Below are 19,979 nucleotides of genomic sequence, written 5' to 3'. Positions count from 1 at the left end.
CTTTGAAGTGAGTGTGCAGTTTTTCTGTCTGAAGAGGAGCAAGACATTGATGAGATGTGCATGGAGAATGTCATTCACTTTGCTGAATTTGCACTGTGTATTGGAGCTTTAATCTGGGGGCACATTTGTTTATTGGCATACAAATGAACATCTGCATGGAGCTATGCTTGGACGCCATGGTCTCAGCAGCTCCCTAATCGCTTAAAAGCCTGGAGATGCAGAGCATGCCAATGAGAGAGTGAGAGAGAGAGAGAGAGAGAGAGGCAGCCCCGCCCAAGGCCTCCGTCATGCACTCCTTTATCAGAGTTTCACTCTTGTTCGGTGGCTCTCTCCCTCTCTCGCTCTCTCTTTCTTCCAGCCCAACAGTTTAATTTCCAGTTTGCTTTTTGACTCTTTATTGACTTGACATTATAAAGAGGCATTTTTTGGTAACCTTCAGTGGTTAAGACAACAGCCACATTTTTCAGACCAGACACCTCTAACGGCATGTCTGCATTTATTTGTGAAGTGATGTGACAGTCCACCAAATGGCTTCTTTCAGAGCTGGGACACTTGGGTAAAAAACTTGTAGACTCCCAAGAATCAACTGCAACAATTTATGTACAAAGATGCTCTTATATTAATAAAAACAAACAATGAATAATTTGCAGTTGATTTCTGGGACAACTTATCTGCATTTTTTTGGTAATGATTTGTTATTTCAGTGTTTCTTCAGTTTAAATGAAAAATGTATACACACTGTTCCCAGTTTTTAGATGCATCTTGCTAAAACTACTGCAGTCTAAAATAAAAGCCCTGCAGTTAATGGATGTTATAATGTTCAGTTTCTTATGAAACTTATTTAGATACTTGATTATTTAACTCCCCCTCATGATGTAAATGAAGGAGACAAAATAGTCAGTAGTAATAGTAGTAAAACACAGTACAGTTCAGCACACCGATGGCCACTCACAGATGAAGTGAATAACGGTGTAAGTGCAAGGAAAAAGAATTTAGTCCATACAGTTTTTCGCCATTTCTGTGAATAAGCAGTTTGCCCGCACCCAGTAAGAGATTTAACATTCCCTGAATCAAAACTCTGCACCACCAAAGAACAAGGTTTCATATTTTATTCACAGGCAACCTCTGCAATTCAAGATCAAAGTGGTTAAAAGGCTTTTAGATCTCTGACAAATGTCTACATGTCTATGATTAATTTACCTCTGTTTGAAAATCATATTTCATGAGCTCACCTTTTCACCCTCGTGCAAACCTGTTGGCCATATAAACCGAGGGAAATGAGCTGAATAAATTAGTTTCTCGTGGTGTATTGTGATTTCATTCTGACGTCTCTCCTTTTTAGTATGAACGCCCTTGTGTATATACTCTCATTCTGCAGAAGAAATTGGATGTCAGTCATTTCTTACTTAACATACGTAAATTGTAATGCGCCTGTGTGTTGTGTGCGCGGCCCTTGAGTCAAAGTATGTGCTCAACCTGGAGGATTGCGTCCCCCCCTCCCTACTTATGGGAGAGGTCTCGCTGGTTAATATGGCCGACTGTTTATCTAGTTGGAATGTCTTGAGTTCATACCGTTTGACACCCAGAGATGGGATATGGGGACGCTGTGGAAATAGAGAGACAGAAGGAGAGATAGGTAGAGACAAGAGACTGGAGTGGAGGAGATAAGAAACAGAGTTAGAATGTATAGCTCCATAACAGGTTTGCTTCAAACTCTCTGTAAGCAGGTCTCTGCAGCCAAATCACATTGTTTAGTTTTTCCCTCTTTATTCTGGTTGCATTTCCACACTAAGTAAGCAGTGTGTGTGTGTGTGTGTGTGTGTGTTGGTTTGTACCTTATGGGCTGATGTGCGTAGGTTAATGAAGAGCAGTAAATGAAATCCTTTATTGTGTTTGATATAATGTCAGCTTCCATTAGGGAAACTGGTGCTAGGAATGATTGCTAGACTATCGGGGCCAGGAGAGAGGTGTGTGTGTGTGTGTGTCTGTATATGTGCGTGAAAGACTGTGTGTGTGTGTGTTTCTGCATGCTTGTGTGCACACCCCAGGGCACGGCAGAAGCACCGAGTGTGTTCTGTAATTATAAAATCATTAGCAGGTGTCCAGAGGAGATATGAATATGACTGTAATCTGTCCCCACCCATGATGGAGCGGTTGTCTCACGCTCAAATGTCAACCTGTCTCAGCCAGCCCGTTGAGAGGGCCTCACAGACTCAAATTCAAAAGATTTAGCCCCAGCGACCACACTCAGTCATAGCATGTACCCCTACATATGACAGCGTCTGGTATGTACCAGCCATTTTTCAATCATGCATTGTTGTTCCGTGCTTTGCCGGATAAATCATCTGTCAAGCTCCTCTCCACATGTGATGAAATTTTGGGCTCTGACCTTTACTCGTGAGGAAGATTTTGAAGTTTAAATGTGTAAGTACATGCAAAAGATGACATTAAAATAACACGCAGCACGCACCAGTGACACGAGTCACGCTGACAGAGGAACAACCTCATAGTCAGACAGACTGACAGGCGTTACAGGCAAACAAAGGATAGGCAGGCCTGCATCTGGTCAGACATAAAAACGAGCAGACATTGTAGCCCTGGCAAGGAGACAAAGTCACATTGTAATCTAGAGCAGAGGGGCGGTTTCTATAGCAACAGTAGGCATCTAACCTACGCGCCGCTGCTTTTGCTGAAATCTGAAATTGGTGAGAGGAGGCTGGTATTGAGGATAGAGAGATTGGGAAAGATGAAGATAAGACAGGGCAGGGAGGAGGAGGAGGAGGAGGAGGAGGAGAGACGGGGCAAAGGGAGGAGAGAGGAAGCAGATCGAGATAAGGGTGAGGAGAGGAGGGAGGCGGGGGCAGGAGATGAGCGGAGGAAGATTGATGTAAAGGGAGGGGCTGGAGATCATCACCTGACCTCAGTGTTTGTCTCCTGTTTGGAATTTGTTGGTCCACTCAGTATGATAGATTTAATTTACTGATAGCACTTTGTGTCAGTGGGAATTTCTCTGACTTTGTGTGTCTCGGTGCGTCCATCTGTTGTGTGTGTGTGTGTGTGCGTGCGCCCAGCCTTATATGAACACTCACTCTGTATATACATTCACAAGTGCGTCGTCCAAACTGTGTATGAGTCTGTAAGCATGGGGTTATGTATTACATACAAATATGTGTTTGTGCGCGCCAGCAGGGTGCGCAGGGCCTGGAGAGAGATGAATGTGGGATAATTGCTGGCTTGGTGTTGTATCAGATGTGTGTTTAACCCGGACCCTGAGCCCATAGAGACCTGTGACCGGCCGCAGCAGATGGCCGCGTAACCCTGGGGGCTGCTCAGAGGGTCATGGTGGCCTAGGACTCGTCCACATGGAGCCACCTCTTCTGTGCATGTCTGTGCAGTGTGTGTGTGTGTGTGTGTGTGTGGGTGTCAAAGTGGGTTGGAGATTGTTGCATTCATGAGTAGAATCAGTCTAAGTGCTCATGTAATGATGTTTAGAGGTTTTATTTTCATCATATTGCAAAAGGCAACAATTGTAAACTGATAAGTTTAAGTACAAATTACATGTTAACAAAGCTGAAGCGGGAGTGTTCACAAAGAGACTATTATTTTACTCAGTAATACTGTAGGTATTGTAATAAATTACTAATGTCATTCCAGTAAATATCATTACTGTGTCCAGTGATATCCCACCAGATCTAAATATCAGATTACAGATTGACACCCATAAGAGGAAGCTGTTGAAGAAACGGGTAAAGAATGAAAATATAGTTTAGGAGAAGTTGTAATTAACTGGCAACACTTACACTGTTAGCTCAAAGCTACATGCTAAATGTTAATATGCTGCTTATGAATGCTACATAGGTGAATACATAGATTGTCTAACTCTACTGGAGAGAGAAACACCATTCTTCAACACATTCATTTTATGACTGGTGATGGTGGTTGAGGGTGCTAACACATCTGTCCAAAAATTTTATATAATATATTTTTAGTTTTGGCTGCAAAGGCTATGGCACACACGTACAATTCACATCAGTTCACATCAGGCCCTGTACTCAAGCCTGTGCATGCTCCACTTATTTATTCAGGGTTTTTCTTTTATTTGTCACCTGTCTGTATGTTATATTATTTGCAATACAGAGCCATAATAAGGAATAACAATGCAAGAATGGAACTACAGTGAGTGTTGGACCCCAAACTAAAATCTCTCCTCAGTGATATGTGGTATATTTTTTTGTTTGAGTAAAGCTGCTGGACAGTGTCCCTTGGGTGCAAGGAACCAAGCGTTTATTTACAGGAAACAGTCCTGAATAATGACTTGTAATGCCGCAGTAGTGAGAGTAAACTCTTTAGAAGCGAGGGACCAGTCTAAGCAGGACTGGGCTCCAGATCAATCCTGCTGGCAGACACAACAACACTGTTGCTCTGCCACAGTCTCTCTCCCTCTCTTTCTCTTCTCTCTCTGCAGAGGCACAGGCTATTTTTAGCCCTGGCAGCTCTTTCCCCACTGCACCCACCACCACCACCAGCACCACTACCACCACCCATCTCTCTCCTTCAGTTCATCCCTTCATATTGCCCCAACCTCAGCCTCCATCCTAACCCTCCTAACTTAACCCAATGTACTCCCTGAACGATCTGCTCTGATCCCTCCACTCAGCTCCTTTCCTTCCATCCTCGCTCCCGATCTCTCTTAACAGAGCTGGGGAGGGAAGAGAGAGTGCTGGTAAGTTGAGGAGATGTGTCAGGGGTGGGGGTGACAGATTGTGCTCCTCCTCTATCTTGTCCACTCTCATTTCCCAAAGACACAGGCTGCATCCAGGCTAGTCCGGCCCCATGTTTGGTGTCAGTGTGAGTTTTGATCATGCTGTGTTTCTTTGCTGAGTTGTTTGGGACTGAGCTGAGCTGATGACTGACTCTCTGATTAGCACTGGAGGCCAGCCAAGAGCCCCCATCCTGGTACGTAGAGAGGCTCTTGTGCCAGAGGGAACCGCGAGAAAGATGGGGGATGACAGAGAATGAAAATACTTGTGCGCATAGGTGTGTGTGTGAGCGTGTGTGTGTGTGTGTGTGAGTTAAACAAATGCAGAGAGCGTGTGTTCGTGGCAGCAGGAGAGAGATGAAAACGGTAAAGAGCAAAACGGTGAAAGCGAGCGAGAGACAAACAGATACAGAGAGAGAAAAATCAGGCCGAGTAAATCAGCATGAAGACTTTACTGTACCTGTGCAGAGGACTCTCTATTTCTCTGTCAGCCTTTCTCCCCCATCAGACCATGACCGCGGCTCTTCCAGTGAGGGCGAGTCAGTCACCGTGGTGCCCTTGAGAGCGCATCCTCAGCCAGCCTCCTCATGATAATGAGGCTGGCCCCACGGACGCTGCTCGCTCCATGCAGCCCCTGTCCGCCCTCACACCTGCCTCTATGGGAGATAAGGACGAGTCATGGAGAAAAGGAGAAGAGGACGGCGGGGCGGCAAACAGCCCGGGTGTGGCCGTCTTGCTTGGGGGGGTAAAGGCCAAGAGGCCTTGGTGGTGTTGGGCTTCAGCTGGTGGGAAACTGTAGTCGGTAATAAGAGCAAAATAGGGTAACACAATGGCATAAATTTACATTCTTTTCCTTTTTCCTTTTTCTGTTTCTTTCCTCCTGTGAGAGCTGTTTGCCCAGACTGAAAACACAAGCCAGCTGAGGTTGATAACACTCCCAGAGAGAGTAATATTTTGAGTTTATCCTTCTCTCACTGCACACCACTTTACTCCATGTTACATCTGAGCTCATACCACAGCGCCACACAAACTGACATTTTTTTTCTAACAGTTTTCCACAACACGTGAAAATGTTCCTACGGTGTTTTTAAACACAAGTTCGAACATGTGCTACATGCATCGCATCTTATTAACAATAGCATCGCCCAGATGCATTACATCCTTCAGTATCTCTACAGCTATCTGCTCACCTCTTCATGACTGTCATTCCACATCACACTACTCCTCCTGTGTTCTGTGATGCTGATTATATTCTCATGCTGAACAGTGTGATTGAATATAACCATGACTCTCTCTAGCCTGCCACTGCGAAGAGTCGGGGCTGTTCCAGGCGCTGCTATATCTTCTCTCATCACCTGTCTTTTCACTTTTCTTTTCTGCACAGGAGAATGCCATTTCATACTACGATTCCAAAGCGGATTCAGACTATGTGAGTACAGTATGGACTGCTTCCCGCTCCCCCACCGTCTGCCTGCCTTAAACTCCCCCTGAATCCTACCCACTCCCACTTCCCTGCCACCCTTTCCTGCAACCCCCACCCTACCCCTCTACCCCCACCCCTCAGCCTCCTCGGTTGTTGATGCCCCCCACCCCTACTCCCCGGCCTCCGGTCACGGGCCCCTGGGCTGTCTGTGTGTGTTAGTGAGGTGACGCTGCTTTATGGTGAGTTGGTGTGACAGAGCAGGAGCTGGCCGACGTGCATGTGACAGTGACTTCAGCTGCCCCCCCCCCTCAAACCCCAGTTTGATTTACCAGAGTTTTCTCCCCTTTCCACACCCTGGACCCGAACCGCGTCAAGTGCAACCCTGAACTACTGGGTTGTCTACCCATCAAGACAACTTTACACAATACACGAGTCATATCGCGCTTTCACATTCCAGGACTGAATTTCTGTCATGTGTGTCATTCATACTGACAAATATGAATGACGTCCAGAGAGAGGCCTGCAGGCTGGGTAACGCAGCTTCCTCCAGAAAAGCCCCACAAGTCACCGGTCCCACCTGCGCTGCCACTCTGGCTGCAGCCTCCAGTTCCTCCTCGGGATAGGTCACCCCTCGGAGCTCGCGCCCGCTGATTGATTAAGTTTCATGGAGGAGTGCAAGAACCCCCCCCCCCCCCTTAGATCACTAAAGCACAAAAAGATGGGAAGAGAGTGAGATAGAGAGGGGAAGAGAGTGAGAAAGGGAGGCAGAGGAGCAATAAATCATGGTGTGATTTTCTCTTTGTGCACACACCACTCCCGTGATTAATGACACAGCACTTTAGGGCCTGTCAGCACATCTAATTGGTGAACATCGGTCATCATTAACATGGCACACCGAGGCCGAGCCAGTGTCACGCCCCCTCCTCCCCCTCGCTGACCCCCACTTCACACTGGACGTCAGGCAGAGGTCATTGCTCATCCCAGCAACAACCCCAGCAGTAGCCCACCAGTACTCCCCTGTCTGAATCCTGATTCCTCCCACGATGACCCTTTTCAATTAAGGCTCTGCTGCTGCAGTGAGAACCCTGCACTGTTAGGGAGATATGATTAGAGTTCAGTTTTGTGAAAGGTAAGTGGTCGGTAGGCTCTCTTATCCAAGCCTTGTCTCCTCTGTTCCCTACCCTGTACTCTGCTCTATACTGTCAATTTCTCCACTTGTCTCTGTACCCTTGATATAAAAGTGCAGTGTGATAATTTAAAAGTCAAAACTGCCCGTGTTCCAAAGCATGTCTGAATTTCATTCCAGCATTTTATTTGGTTTATACAAACATAGCATTTGCAGGTTCCATTACATTTTAAGGTCTTTAAATTCTTGCCTTCCTGTTTTCACGATATTATGACTTTCAAGTCTTATTGACCAGTGGTTAAAATGCATGTATTTCTGCAAAAACAGACAAGATCAGCCCCCACACACTTCGTCCCCCAGAAAAGATTATAACATACGCTTCAGCAGAGAGCACAGAAAGCATCCTGCGTGAAAATGCAAATATTCTTTGGTCTGCATGATCCCACTTTCCCTGCAATACTTTTATCTGTCTGGTAGAAAAATATTGTCAATCATTGTCCCTAGGTAGTAATTTAGTTTGAGGACAACCATCAAATATATAAACTACATTATTATGACTCTGATTATTCTAATGTTAAGTCAAAATTGGTTTTCCTTTTTCCATATTACACATGAAACATGTCAGAAGCAACTATTCAGCAATTGTAATGTTTTTCTGAAGATATTCTTGTTTGTTAAAAGAGCTGGCTTTCTTTATCTCGCTCTCTCCTGCACTCTTTCAAATAAACACACACACACACATACACATACACAGGGTCATAAGTGACAGGTTTCGGGTTAGCTCTGGTTGACTGAAGGCAGCAATGAAAGAATCTTCAAAATGTCATCTTTGGCCTCTTCAGCCTTTAATTAAACCTTGAGAACGGGGGAGATAAAATTAACAAATTGGGTAATGAATCGAGCAAAACAGGTGGTGGATGGTTGAAGAAAATGAACCAATCAGTCTTTCCTGCGTGGATTTATTCAGCTCCTAATTAGACGCTGCCTTGGTTAATTATGATTGGGCTCTTCTGAAGAAAGAAAAAAAAAAAACCCCTCCGTGCCTGACATTGACAGAATTAGTGTCAGACGGAGTGATAAACAAACACCTCAACCTCACAGTCATCGCTGTTGAAAAGCCAGCATCCCTAACCTAATCAGGTTTAATATTAATGGATAGTCAGTCTGTGAAATCTCAAACCTTTTACCATGTCATCAAATCTGTACTGTGTAACATTAATGCAGCAATCGAAAGCTCTGTATATCTGCCATAACATGAAAAATACAACCAACTAACATAGATTTAATGTCAGTCAACTGTACATTTTATACATTTGTATTCTGCCTCATCCTTCCCTCTTAACATCCATTTTGAATTAGAACAAGAGAAGGTCATAGCACCACCTTGATGTCGTTTGTGAACTGATGGTCATAGAATTTATTTAATTTTTTATTAACAAGCATTATTAAAGGGGGACTGTACATTTTTAGCCCTGTGTGCGCCAGACTGCAGTCTCAGGTAGGTCAGGTCCCAAAGGTGTAGGCTAAAAACAGGAAGCAACCAGGTTTTTCCCATCAGGGTCCTAGAGTAAAACTAATTAAAAGTAAGCATTTCAGTAAACTTTCCTGTATGTAAAGACCATTCTATTCTAAACTTCTGCCCTGGTTGTTTTTTTTTGCTACTGAAGTTAGCATGCTAGTCCTGCACGAGAGGAGGTAAAAACCAGAGCTGCCCAGAGGGTGAATTCTAGCTTCTTGTCTTGTAAGCGCAACAATGGCTGAAGCTCTTGGTAAAAAAAAAAAAAACAGCTGTTAATGCTAACATTAGCTATGTAGCAATAACAGAAATTTGCATATAGCTCCTTTAAGAGGAATTAAAAAACACTTTTGCCAAGCATTTAATTTGATGAGGCTCAACCAAGTGTAATAGTTTTAAACTATTAGTTTGATAATTAGTGTTTAATAAATAATTTATTTATTGAATGTCAGGTGTATCCACCCAGGACATACTCATCAGTCCTGACATATTTGTTTCCCTTCTATCCTGTAGGTTGATTTATAACCGTTGAAGAAATCAGAGATATCTCATGAGCTGGTCTCTGTCATGGCACTGAATTGTTTCTTATGTTGACTTTCAATGGGACTCCAGCACAACTATCCCTTGGCTCGTCCCACCAACAGCTTGTAATTGCATTTTAATAGTCAATTAGAGTTGGCCCATCAATCAGTTTCTGCCGTGGACATGGGGTTTTGATTTAATTTCTCCAAAAAACAAACAGTTTTTATCATGTCAGATTCAGTTAACCCATGCTGCTTTATTAAAATGAAAAAAAGTGTGTATTGCAGTTGCACATTTGCTGCACCCAGAGGATTTACTTTGAAGTCAAATTATGCTTTTCAGCAGACAGAATGCATGAGGAATGATCAGAGATATGAGTTTTGTTTTACAAATATTCAATGAATGAAGGCTAATGAAGGATGACTAATAAAGGGAGAATGGTAGAAGCATGATGCCAGACTGTGCTAAAGGCTACTTCTGTATGGCAGTGTATCTAAAGAGCTTGGTGCATGAGCACACATTAATTAAACTGTGTTTATTTAACAAAGACTCAACCACAGCTCGACCACGCACATTTCCAATGTTGATGTGTAAATGTGACCTGCTCGCTCAAGGTATGTGCTGTTTTCTAAGACTGTACCTAACAGGGTTTTTAGTGAACACTCTGAAATCAGATCAAGAATAAACTGAGCCAGAGAGAGGGGTTATATCTTGCTGCCATTTTTTTCTCACATCCCTCAATCACGTCCTCCTGTGGGAACAGGCACAGATTGTACTCCATTGATAACTTATCAAGATAAAAAGCTTAAATGTCAGTTTTGCTTTTTTATCTTCCAGCTTTCTTTGATATCTGACGCTTTCCTAATGCAATATGTGTGTCAGGCTTTCTCATCATGCACAATGGCCAGACTCAGAATATGAAAAAAGAAGCCAGCACATTTTAGAAATGTGCAGTATTAGCAATTTTTTTTGTTTGTTTGTTTTGTTTAAACAATCGCAGGCGAGAGAGAAGAGACAGTCTGTTATGAAATATGCTATCACTGGAATGGGTGGGAGACTAAACAGTGATTAAGAGGTGTTGGTTGCTAGTTATTGTTGGGGTTAATTTGTATGGCACCTCGTGTGTCTGTGATAGTCATCTCGGATACTAATGAGTCTCTCTGTTTGGTGTCTGCTCTGATACCTGCTGCTGTTCTCTGATGAGAGGGAGAGAACAGAACTGCCTAAAATCTGAAGGCAGACAAAAGGCTGAATAATTGCTATTTTTGTGCTTAACGTTAACCAAATGTTTTGTGACTTGATGTGTGAGTCAGAAAGAGAGACCGTATACTGTATGTACCAGAAACACAGATGGGCGCTGTAAAGCCACAATATGGGAGATGACAGAATGCGGTGCCATATTTGCATGTTCTTCTTCTCTCTCTCCCCCCTCCCCCCACGTTTTTCTATCCACTCATTTTTATGTGTATGCTCACTCAAGATTTGTGTGTGTGTGTGTGTGTGTGTGTGTGTGTGCATGTGTGTGCGCATGCAGACGGAGGACGGAGAAGAGGAGAACCCGCTGGATAGCTCGTCCTCTTTAGGAGCTGGAGTTTGTGGATGATCTCAATTTTAAAAACAAGGTCAACTACTCATCCAGTGCAGTCCAGATTCCTACAGACATATACAAAGGCTGTAAGTATACGATTACACTTTTTCTTTATTAGTGTTCTGGTGAGTGAGTGGGACATCACAGGCCATTGAAGTTTGATGAATTCATGCACTAAAGCAGCCATTATTACAGTTAAAAAATGCTTTTGTATTTTTATTCTTCACAAAGAAATCAATAACCACTCAGAAAATGGTTGTTAAATGCACGCAGCAAGCAACAACATGGTTATGAACATAATGACAGGTCACAGTAAAGGCCAGTGAAACGTCTTTAGCTACAGCAACACATATATCTGACAGCAGAAAGCATGGGGGAAGTATCATTCCAGAGGGATTTTATCAAATTCTTGAGGGATTTGATTGGATTGCCAGCAGTAGAGACCTTTAAACACCAGGGGCGTGATGAAGAAAAAAACACAAAAATGCTCCCATATACATAGCTGCTGAAGCTCTACCAAGTCTGGCTCCAGACATATTTTAGGATCAGTGGGACAGTCTGAGGTCCCGCTGAGGATGCTAGTGCTGCATCTGAGGAGGCAGAGGGCTAATTGCTGGGATCCTCTTTCTTTGTAATATTCATGTTCTGTGTGAAAGTTCTCATGACGAAAACAACAGGTTGAAAAAATATATTGACATGCAAATTAACTGCATGAAAAAAATGGCCCCGCTCTGTAAAGTCCAGACCCTGTTCTTCACCCTCACCTCTGTTGTTAGATCCCACTGCAGAGGATGAGGGAGAAATTAATGTGGTACGCTTCAACCACTCTTTTTTGGATGATATGATATATGATTTATGTATACGAGAGGGATTTTGAAACAACAAGGCTTTAGAATTGTTTTTCTAACATATTTAACCTATAACAAGAAATAACACAACAGATAGCTCAAGGGCACACAATAAGAATTGCATTATGTGAATGTATTTTGTATTTTAGGTCTTTAAAGACTGTTTTGTTTGCTGAATTATGCAAATCCAGGGAGTGTTGCCACCACCGGCAGTTTTACCTGTATCGTGCATGTACCGAGACGTCTCCTCCTTTTCATTCATACCGCTGGGTCATGGATAGATGACAGTCTTTTCTTTTGACTTAACCTCTCCCCTCTCTCTCTGAACGTTAGGTCAGTCTCTCCCTCTTTTCATATCAGCCAGGGCTTTAGCACACTAACATGATTTTAGATGACAGACGCTTTCTCACACTAGATTTGTACTGTATTTTTTTTGTCCTGCGTGGGCATGGGCTCCCTCGCTCATAGGCCCTGCCCTTCCTGCCTGGCACCGCGCTGCCCGGCGGACATAACACCCTCCTTAGTCGGCAGCTGCCAAATGGACAAAAGGGAACACATGTAGCTTCCGGGACTCTTGATTTTGCCTGGCATGTTCCCTCTGTTCCCCACCTCTAACCTTTTGGACACTCTGTGTGTGCCTGCCTCTTTAAGGACTGTAAAACCAGAGCATGTGCAGACAGACAGCCATTTTCACAGTGGCAATTTTTTTCTCTCTGTTATTGTCTAGCTCTTTGCTTTCTTTGTTGAACAGGCAGTGTATGGCACCTGTCTGTAACAATGCCCTCCAGCTGTGCCTCCAGACAAATCTTGTCTGAATTAGACACTCTTGGTTCAGGAGGAGATGTCAAAGGCCACAGCTAACTCACAATAGAGCAATCAGGCCTGCACATTGTTCCTGGAGCCATTTTGTGCCAGCTCTGGTTCCCCTGTCTGAAGATATGAGTCAGAGAATAAAGGCCTCTTGATTGAGCCTGGTGGAGACTAGAGGAGTAGAGTGGTACAGTGCATGGAATTAGTTTTTTTTTTTTTTTCACTTCTGTTCTGTGCAAACTGTTTACTATTGATGTTGTTTAGTTAGCTCCCATTGCGCTGTCTGCTGTGCTGAGATTGCCAACTGCAGATTTTGTGCCAACTCCATTATGAACATGTGTGCTGTGTTTCAGTCGTTGGTGATAAATAAACAGTGTTGAAAAACATGTTGCTGCCCAACTGTACCGTCGTCTTTAAAGACGTTTCGCCACCAAAACAAATGTCACAAATGTAGAAATTAGAAACGTCAATCTTGAGATGTTGAATGTGCAACGTAGGCAGAGTTAAAGGGGAATTCCACATCAAAGTCTGCTCACAAGTCGTGGGAAGTTTGGTTGAATACAGTATGTGAAAAAATCGTGAAGGGGAGCTGCGCAGAATTTGATAATTTGCCTCAAGTGATGTCACTAGAGGCAATGTCTGTTGGGTCTCAAAATCGACGTTTCTGAAGTTTGAAAATGAAGAAAATCTTTAGTTCGAGGTAGAAAGTTAGTGAGCTTACCAGACCTCTGGAGCCATGTCCTCATCTCTGCTCAAGGCTTGAGGCTTAAGGCTATATTAGCCATTACTAGCATAACACCCCTGATTCTCCAATCAGACTCTTAGCTGTCAAGTTGAATTGTGGGTAACGTAGGCACCAGGCTTTGATGAGGAAGAAGAAAGGCAGAATAAAAAAGACGATATCTCTGGTTTTGCTGCGTCGATTTTTATCTTTTAAAACTTGACGATGTCGCCAAAGTGCGATGCTGAGTTAGTGTAGCGCTGTTTTAACTGACTTATCACAGAATTTTACATCAAGCTTATGTCATGGGAGCTGCAATAGCTTTAGAGAGATGGCGAAAGTGGATTATTATCTGTGTGTGGTGTTCTACCTCGGTCCCGCTGGTGGGAGCCTGCGGGGTGCCTTGGAGAGGATGTCTGAGGAAACTAATGTGGGAGGATTGTTGTCCTCTGGGTCTGGGGAGGTCTAGATCTACAGTATATCTGTGGGTATAGGATTAGCAGAAGAGAAGCAGTGTGAGTGGGTAGATTCAACGCTCGTTCCTCAGGGGGAGGCCAGAGGAAAGGCGGAGAAAAGAAAACTGTAGGAAGAGTGGAGCACAGTCCAAAGTACAGCATAATGTTCAACAGTTATTGTCAAAGTCTCAAGTGCTGTTTATTAGCACTCATGCTTTATGTAGTTGGAGTAACTTGCTTTGATTTGTACACATTGTTAATGCACCGAATAAATTGACTGTTTTCCAGAAAATGGCAGCTTGAATTGCCAGTCACATCAAAATGGGCGTCCTTGGAGATGGACTGAAAGGCACAGATAGAGGCAAAGATAGAAAGAGATGGGGTGAGGGGGGAGCGAATGAGAAGCGACACTTTAATAATAGCAACCATTTAGAGCAAAAAATCCCTCTCTCTTTTTTTTTTTATTATTGTGATCCTTTCAGCAGCTAAATGAGGCGGTGTATGCGTCCTGGTTTGATTTGTCTGCTAGGCCCCATGTCCGTTTATTGAGATTGAGAGTGTTCCCTGAGCGCTGTAATGAACCATTTTATGATTCATTATCCCACTGCTGATTCCTGCTGCCAAGTCTGCAAACTTTCTAATTAGCTTAGGTCAAACATTCATACAGTTTTCGTCTAATTATCATTGCTTATTACAGGGTGGACATCGCAACACAGCCACAGAGGAATAAATTGATGTGGGTGGGTGGTGTTGTCCGTGGAGAAACAGGTTTTATTCTCCTGCTGAATGTTACAGAAATTGTGAAGAAGAGGCAGGGATTTGCTGAATAATTGCAGAGGGAGGCCTCTGGGAATATAATCTTTAAAATAACTGAAAAATAAGGATGAAAACAGCAAGGGAATACACAAATTATTCTTTGGTGACTATTTTGTAGATTCAGTGGACTCTCACTGGTAATTGGACGGAGTTCATGCTGCAGATAGGGGATACTAAGCCAGATTGGGTCATTCTTCAGTCACATGTACATTATAACATGTTGAAAATACAGTAGGTTGGAAATCAGCCTTTTTAAAAAGGTAGTAATTATGTGTGTATGGTGTACACACAGTGTATGCCTACATTAGTGTTTGTATAAGAATGAGCAGCCACTGTTCCCAGCAGGGAATAGAGAAAAACCAGCAGAGGCATGTGGGAAGTCTTTTCATTAAATTTGAAGTTTAAATCCGCTGCATGCGGCGCCTTTTCCAGCGGCCTAACGTCATGTTGTCAGTTTGCTATTGTAGTCAGGCACAGTGAGAAACTTGGTTATCACAAATGAATGGCAAAGACTGGCTAACTGTGTGTGCAGATGAAAGAGCAGAGCTTAAATGTTTTGCATGGAGTGATTATCCCACCCACCCCACCCCATCCACACACACACACACACACACACACACAGAGAGACACCACAACCATCATTGCCACCCTTCCCTATACTGGCTTGTCCGATTGTTCCAGTCACTGCTCCTTTCAGCTTTATCAGATTTGCTTTATATATTGGCAACATTTTCCAAACTATACCCTTATTGTTTGAGGTTGATTTTTCCATGACTCTTCCTCGTTGATGAATTCAAGAATTCTTCAGGACAGTGGAAAAGCACCTTGTTGACCTGACAGGTCCGATATTCCAATCAATATCAGGTCTCTACCAGCTCTATATATTTGGCTCTTTAGCAGCTAAATACTCCACTGTTTTCACCAGCTAGTCGCTAACTTTGTTTGTCTGCCATTTGTTGCTGAGCTTTTGGGTTTTTAGTGTTTTTGCTGAAAACATGGTCTGATGAGAGTAAAAAAGAAAACACTTACCTGAAAGATGCTAAAACAGTCTGTAGAGCTCAGGGGAACTTCAGAGTTGGGCAATAATTCACTGTGGGTACACGACAACAAGTGACACCTATCACATTGAAAGAGTTATTTGATCCACTGTTAATGTAAAAATGGCTGGCTTCAGTAGAGTACATTAGTCTCTTTAATACCAAAAAAAACAAAGTCACATTTGTTTTTGCCATTTGATGGGAGTGGAAACAAGTTATAAACACAACAACATATCATCACCTTTTAAGCCGATATGGCAAACTTATGAGGCAACAGCAACAGCAGTGATGGAGCAACATTAGCATCCATTTGGAGTTTTTGGTCTCCTGAGGGAAATATCTGTCTCTTTAGCTGCTGAATGCTTCACTATATTCATCAGTGGGTTTGGAGAGCTCTGATTCAGGTGATGATTCTCTGTAGATTCATCATTACCAGCAATTCCTTAAACACTGTAACATTGTCTTTATGTTGTTATTTGATGTATTGATATGTAAAGATGAAGACGTACACTGGGAGTAATGTAAAGTATAAGTAATGTGTAGGCAATCGTCAAGACATTCTATTATTTATGAGACTTTAATTAATAAGAGAGAAAAAAAATCCCCAAATCAGCAGTTAAACCAGCAGCAAGCTTTTACTCCCTGCCCTTTGAATGTTCGCTTCCATTTTGTTACAGCTGTCTCTGGTCTGTGGCCTGATCCCCTCTGGGAAGCTCCTGGCAAAAAATCATCCAATTCACCTTTGTAAAGAGCAAATTGCATGGGGTGTATGTAATGTGCAGTGGAAAATTGAGTGCAACAGATACAGCAGATAGAGAGTCAACGCAGTGTCGTATGAGATTTGAAAAGAAGAGAAAAGATTTGCATCTGTGCGGTTTCATTTGAGTGAAACTACCTCTGATGTCTCTCGTCTTGTTTAAAATGGATCTGGAGAGAAGTCCGCTCGCCCGGTGCTGGAGGGACAAAGGCGACTTTTGATAGGCAGACTCAGGTCTGTTCACAAAAAGGAAGGGAAAGTGATAATGAGAGGAAGGAGAGTTATGCTTTGTTATGTAGTCGTATTATACGCCGCGGCTCCAATTAGTGACTGTTCCACTTAACATGTATCTATAATAACATGCTGCATTTGTCATCTTAAAGTTGGGAGCTGTAAATCTTAAGATTTGGTTCAGCTAAATGTAAAATGTCATCTTTGTGAGTGTGTGTTCCTTCAAGTGAAGGAAGCTTCCCTGTCAACCAACTCACGCCACGCTGGAGATCAACTCAGCCCCTCTCAACATCAAACCAGATTTAAATGTGTGGAAAAAAGCAAAAGTGATTTGTGAAAGAAAAAAGAAGAAATAGAGAGTGGAGAGAGAGTGTGCAAAATAAGAGAAAGCAATAGAGAGAGGGGGGATAAAGGGAATGGGATTTAAAGTTGAACCAAAAGAGAAGAAAGACAGTCTAAACACTGCGGGCTGTATTTCTGTCGCTGTCGACTTTACAGACTCCATCTTTCTCTCCCTGCCCCTCACCCATCCAACCCCTATAGTGTCTGCCCAGTGAAGGGGCACTATCATTTACCAGCACACTAATTAGAACAGTCAACACAGCAAACTCCACTTCACTCACCACCAGCCTCACAAATTACATTTCATGTGTTTGTTATTTACTGCTCCTCTTTAATTAGAAAAATCATTTGGAGGAGCATTCTGGAGGTGTGGTGAAATCTCTCCCTTCTGTCTTATTCTGTATATATTAATAATCACCCCTCCTCTGAGAAATCCCTTCACAGTCTTCACAGATTACCGTTTAGCAAAACCTAGGTCAATAACAAATACGCTCGTACTAAGTGGTATTCCTGTGTGAAACTGTTTGAATCCCTCACATGAATTTTAATTATAACTAGTTAATATGCAGCTGTCTCAGTCGCAAAAGAAATTCTTGGAGAACGCTTTGTAAAGTAAACTGGAAAGAATACAAATTAGGTTACACTGTATCTTCTGAATGTTATTTTTTCCTAAACCAAAGCTACAAAAAGACACATTTTCCTCTGCAAAGACTTAGACTTTGTTTTAGCTCGTCTTTGTGGATGTGTGAGCTGCTGCCAGTTCCTGTTGCTGCCGTTTTCCTCTGCGGGATGAAAGGTTTAAGGTTCAGGCTCTTTAACACTCAGCCAGGCAACAAAGCAGCCCTGAAGGAAGAGGAAAGAAGGAGAGACAGGGAAGAAACAGGAGAGTGGGGTGGGGTGGAGGAGTGTGATGGAAAAGGAATTGGGGTGACAGTGCAAAGACAGAGGAGGAGGTGGTACAGAGATGCTGGTCTGTAATGACCTCAAACTGTGCAGGAAGGTGTTGGTTTATCAGGCTGCTTGTTCCACAGAGTCAGTTCAACCAAACTGCAGCAAAAACATTTTCTCACCGACCTCAGGGGTTATTGAAAACTGCTCACAGTGAGGTCCTCAAATTATCCACTGTAACTGGGACACCTTTGCTGGAAATACATGTTGCTGTTCACCCGTAGGTCGTCTGTGCAGCAGCTTATTGTGAGCTAGTTTGTGTACGTGTTAGCGTTAACGACAGGAGCAAAGGAGGAAGGCAGGTGACGTAGTATAAAGAGCGACAGAGTTAGTGTAATGAGGACGTTGGGCTGCGTGGATGGGTCAACAAAACAAGACTTTCACACAGGAGACAGCAGTCTGTTGTCTTTTTTATACATGACCGTTACTATTGTAACTATGACAACAAAGGTCTTCTACACAGTCTCTTCCTAAACCTGAACCAAATAGTTTTTGTGCCAAACCATGACGGTTCCATAATATTGCTACTTTAAGAGAAGCATCTAAGGGTCAAACTAGAGATTTGGAACAAACGACCCGTAGGGTCGTTCAGGTTGGAGGACTTTTTGGGATTTTGAGGAAGATTAAGGAGGAAAAATGAAAACGTAACTATCTGACAATCTGCATGGCTGAATAGCACAAGGGTAAGTGTGAAAATATGTTTTTGTAATTGGGGTGAACTGACCGTGTAAGTGAAAAGACCAGTCGTTTTCTGATATAATCTGAGTCTCTCTTTGCTCGATGATGCCAAAGACTGTGATAACCTTCCCTTTAAGAAATGACTTTGGGAGAATATGCTCTCTGGATATTAACTCACTAAGATTCAAAACAAGATGTGTATGTCTTAATGTTACCCTACCTGTCTGCTTGAGTAATGTCACCTATGTGTCAAAGTAAGCAGAATTGAACTACACCAGCACCACTTAGTCACTCCATTTAAAAAGCAGAATATGTAAACGCTTTACGGCGATGACAGCAATAATGGTTATGACTCTTCAAAAGGACTCGGCTAATAGCTTTAGCTCCATTACCGTTATGGATTTCTTATGAGGGACCACTTGTGTTCCACTATGATATATTACAGGCCACTGTGCCTTTTTTCTGCTCTGTGTGTACAGTCAATTCATGTACCTATTCCTATAATGCTGGATTAATACCACGCATAAGCCGCAGATCGGCCTGGATGGCTCCTTATCACAAGTATATCAGCGTGAATAATGTGTGCATGAGAGGTTGGGGGGGGGGGGGTCATGGGATAGAGGTGGTGGTGGAGGAGGGGTTGAGGAATGATCTCACGCAGAGATGCTCCATAAATCCCACTCATAATTGTTTCCATACTTGGTGTGCAGTCTTGCTCCATGAAGGGGCAAAGCCAAGGGTGCTCTAAATGTCAGGCGAGCAGCACGCTGATGAATTACCTTTTAAAGATATCAGAGAGAGGCGCGTTTCATGTGAAAGATGAGCCCAACACAATGCTGGGAGGCTCTGTCCGCCTGTGTGAGCATATTTCCCCCCCAGGGGAAATTTGTCTTTTTATCAACTGTCCAGAGAAGTCACAGCATATCCTGACTGAATAAATCAAAGAGAATTAGTTTGCTGTGTTCTCTTATCTCTGATGTGGCCGTTTTTCTGCAGAGATCACCTGCAGATGTGTGTTTCTGTGTGTGTGTTTGCCAAGTAGAGGTCGCTCACATATTGTATGACTGGTTTAGTTTAAGTTGGTAGAATAAACACACACACACACACACACACATGCACTTTTATTTTTTTAAAGGAAAGACGAAGACTGACCAGAACATGGGTGTGAATAAAGACACACACACATACACACACCACAGCCAGCACCAGTAGAAACATCATGAACATACAAACACTCATATCAAGAACATCGCAGGTGTTGAAGTCGTGTGTGTGTGTGCGCAGCCCTGGGCAGCGATGTGGCCGATAATCTGTCTTGCATAGTTGACCAGAGTCTGGTTAATACCTTGATGTTGGTCAGGGTAGCTGAGGTGGTGCTGGTTTTAAACAGGGGTCACAGGAT

At 43.1% G+C, this 19,979-nt stretch overlaps 1 protein-coding gene across 1 annotated transcript in view; it reads left to right on the top strand.

Annotated features, from left to right (window-relative positions):
• The window catches only part of cacna2d2a (calcium channel, voltage-dependent, alpha 2/delta subunit 2a), a 136,953-nt gene that overhangs the window by 75,118 nt on the left and 41,856 nt on the right, over positions 1 to 19,979 (top strand). Inside the window, 3 exon segments of the mRNA XM_051072232.1 lie at positions 6,144 to 6,188; positions 10,881 to 10,928; positions 10,930 to 11,020. Coding sequence (XP_050928189.1) covers positions 6,144 to 6,188; positions 10,881 to 10,928; positions 10,930 to 11,020 — 184 coding nt within the window.

The sequence above is a fragment of the Lates calcarifer genome, linkage group LG8 (assembly GCF_001640805.2).
Source record: "Lates calcarifer isolate ASB-BC8 linkage group LG8, TLL_Latcal_v3, whole genome shotgun sequence".
Lineage (NCBI taxonomy): Eukaryota > Metazoa > Chordata > Actinopteri > Centropomidae > Lates > Lates calcarifer.
Note: the sequence above shows the minus strand (reverse complement) of the source record. Positions and strands in the feature narration are given on the sequence as shown.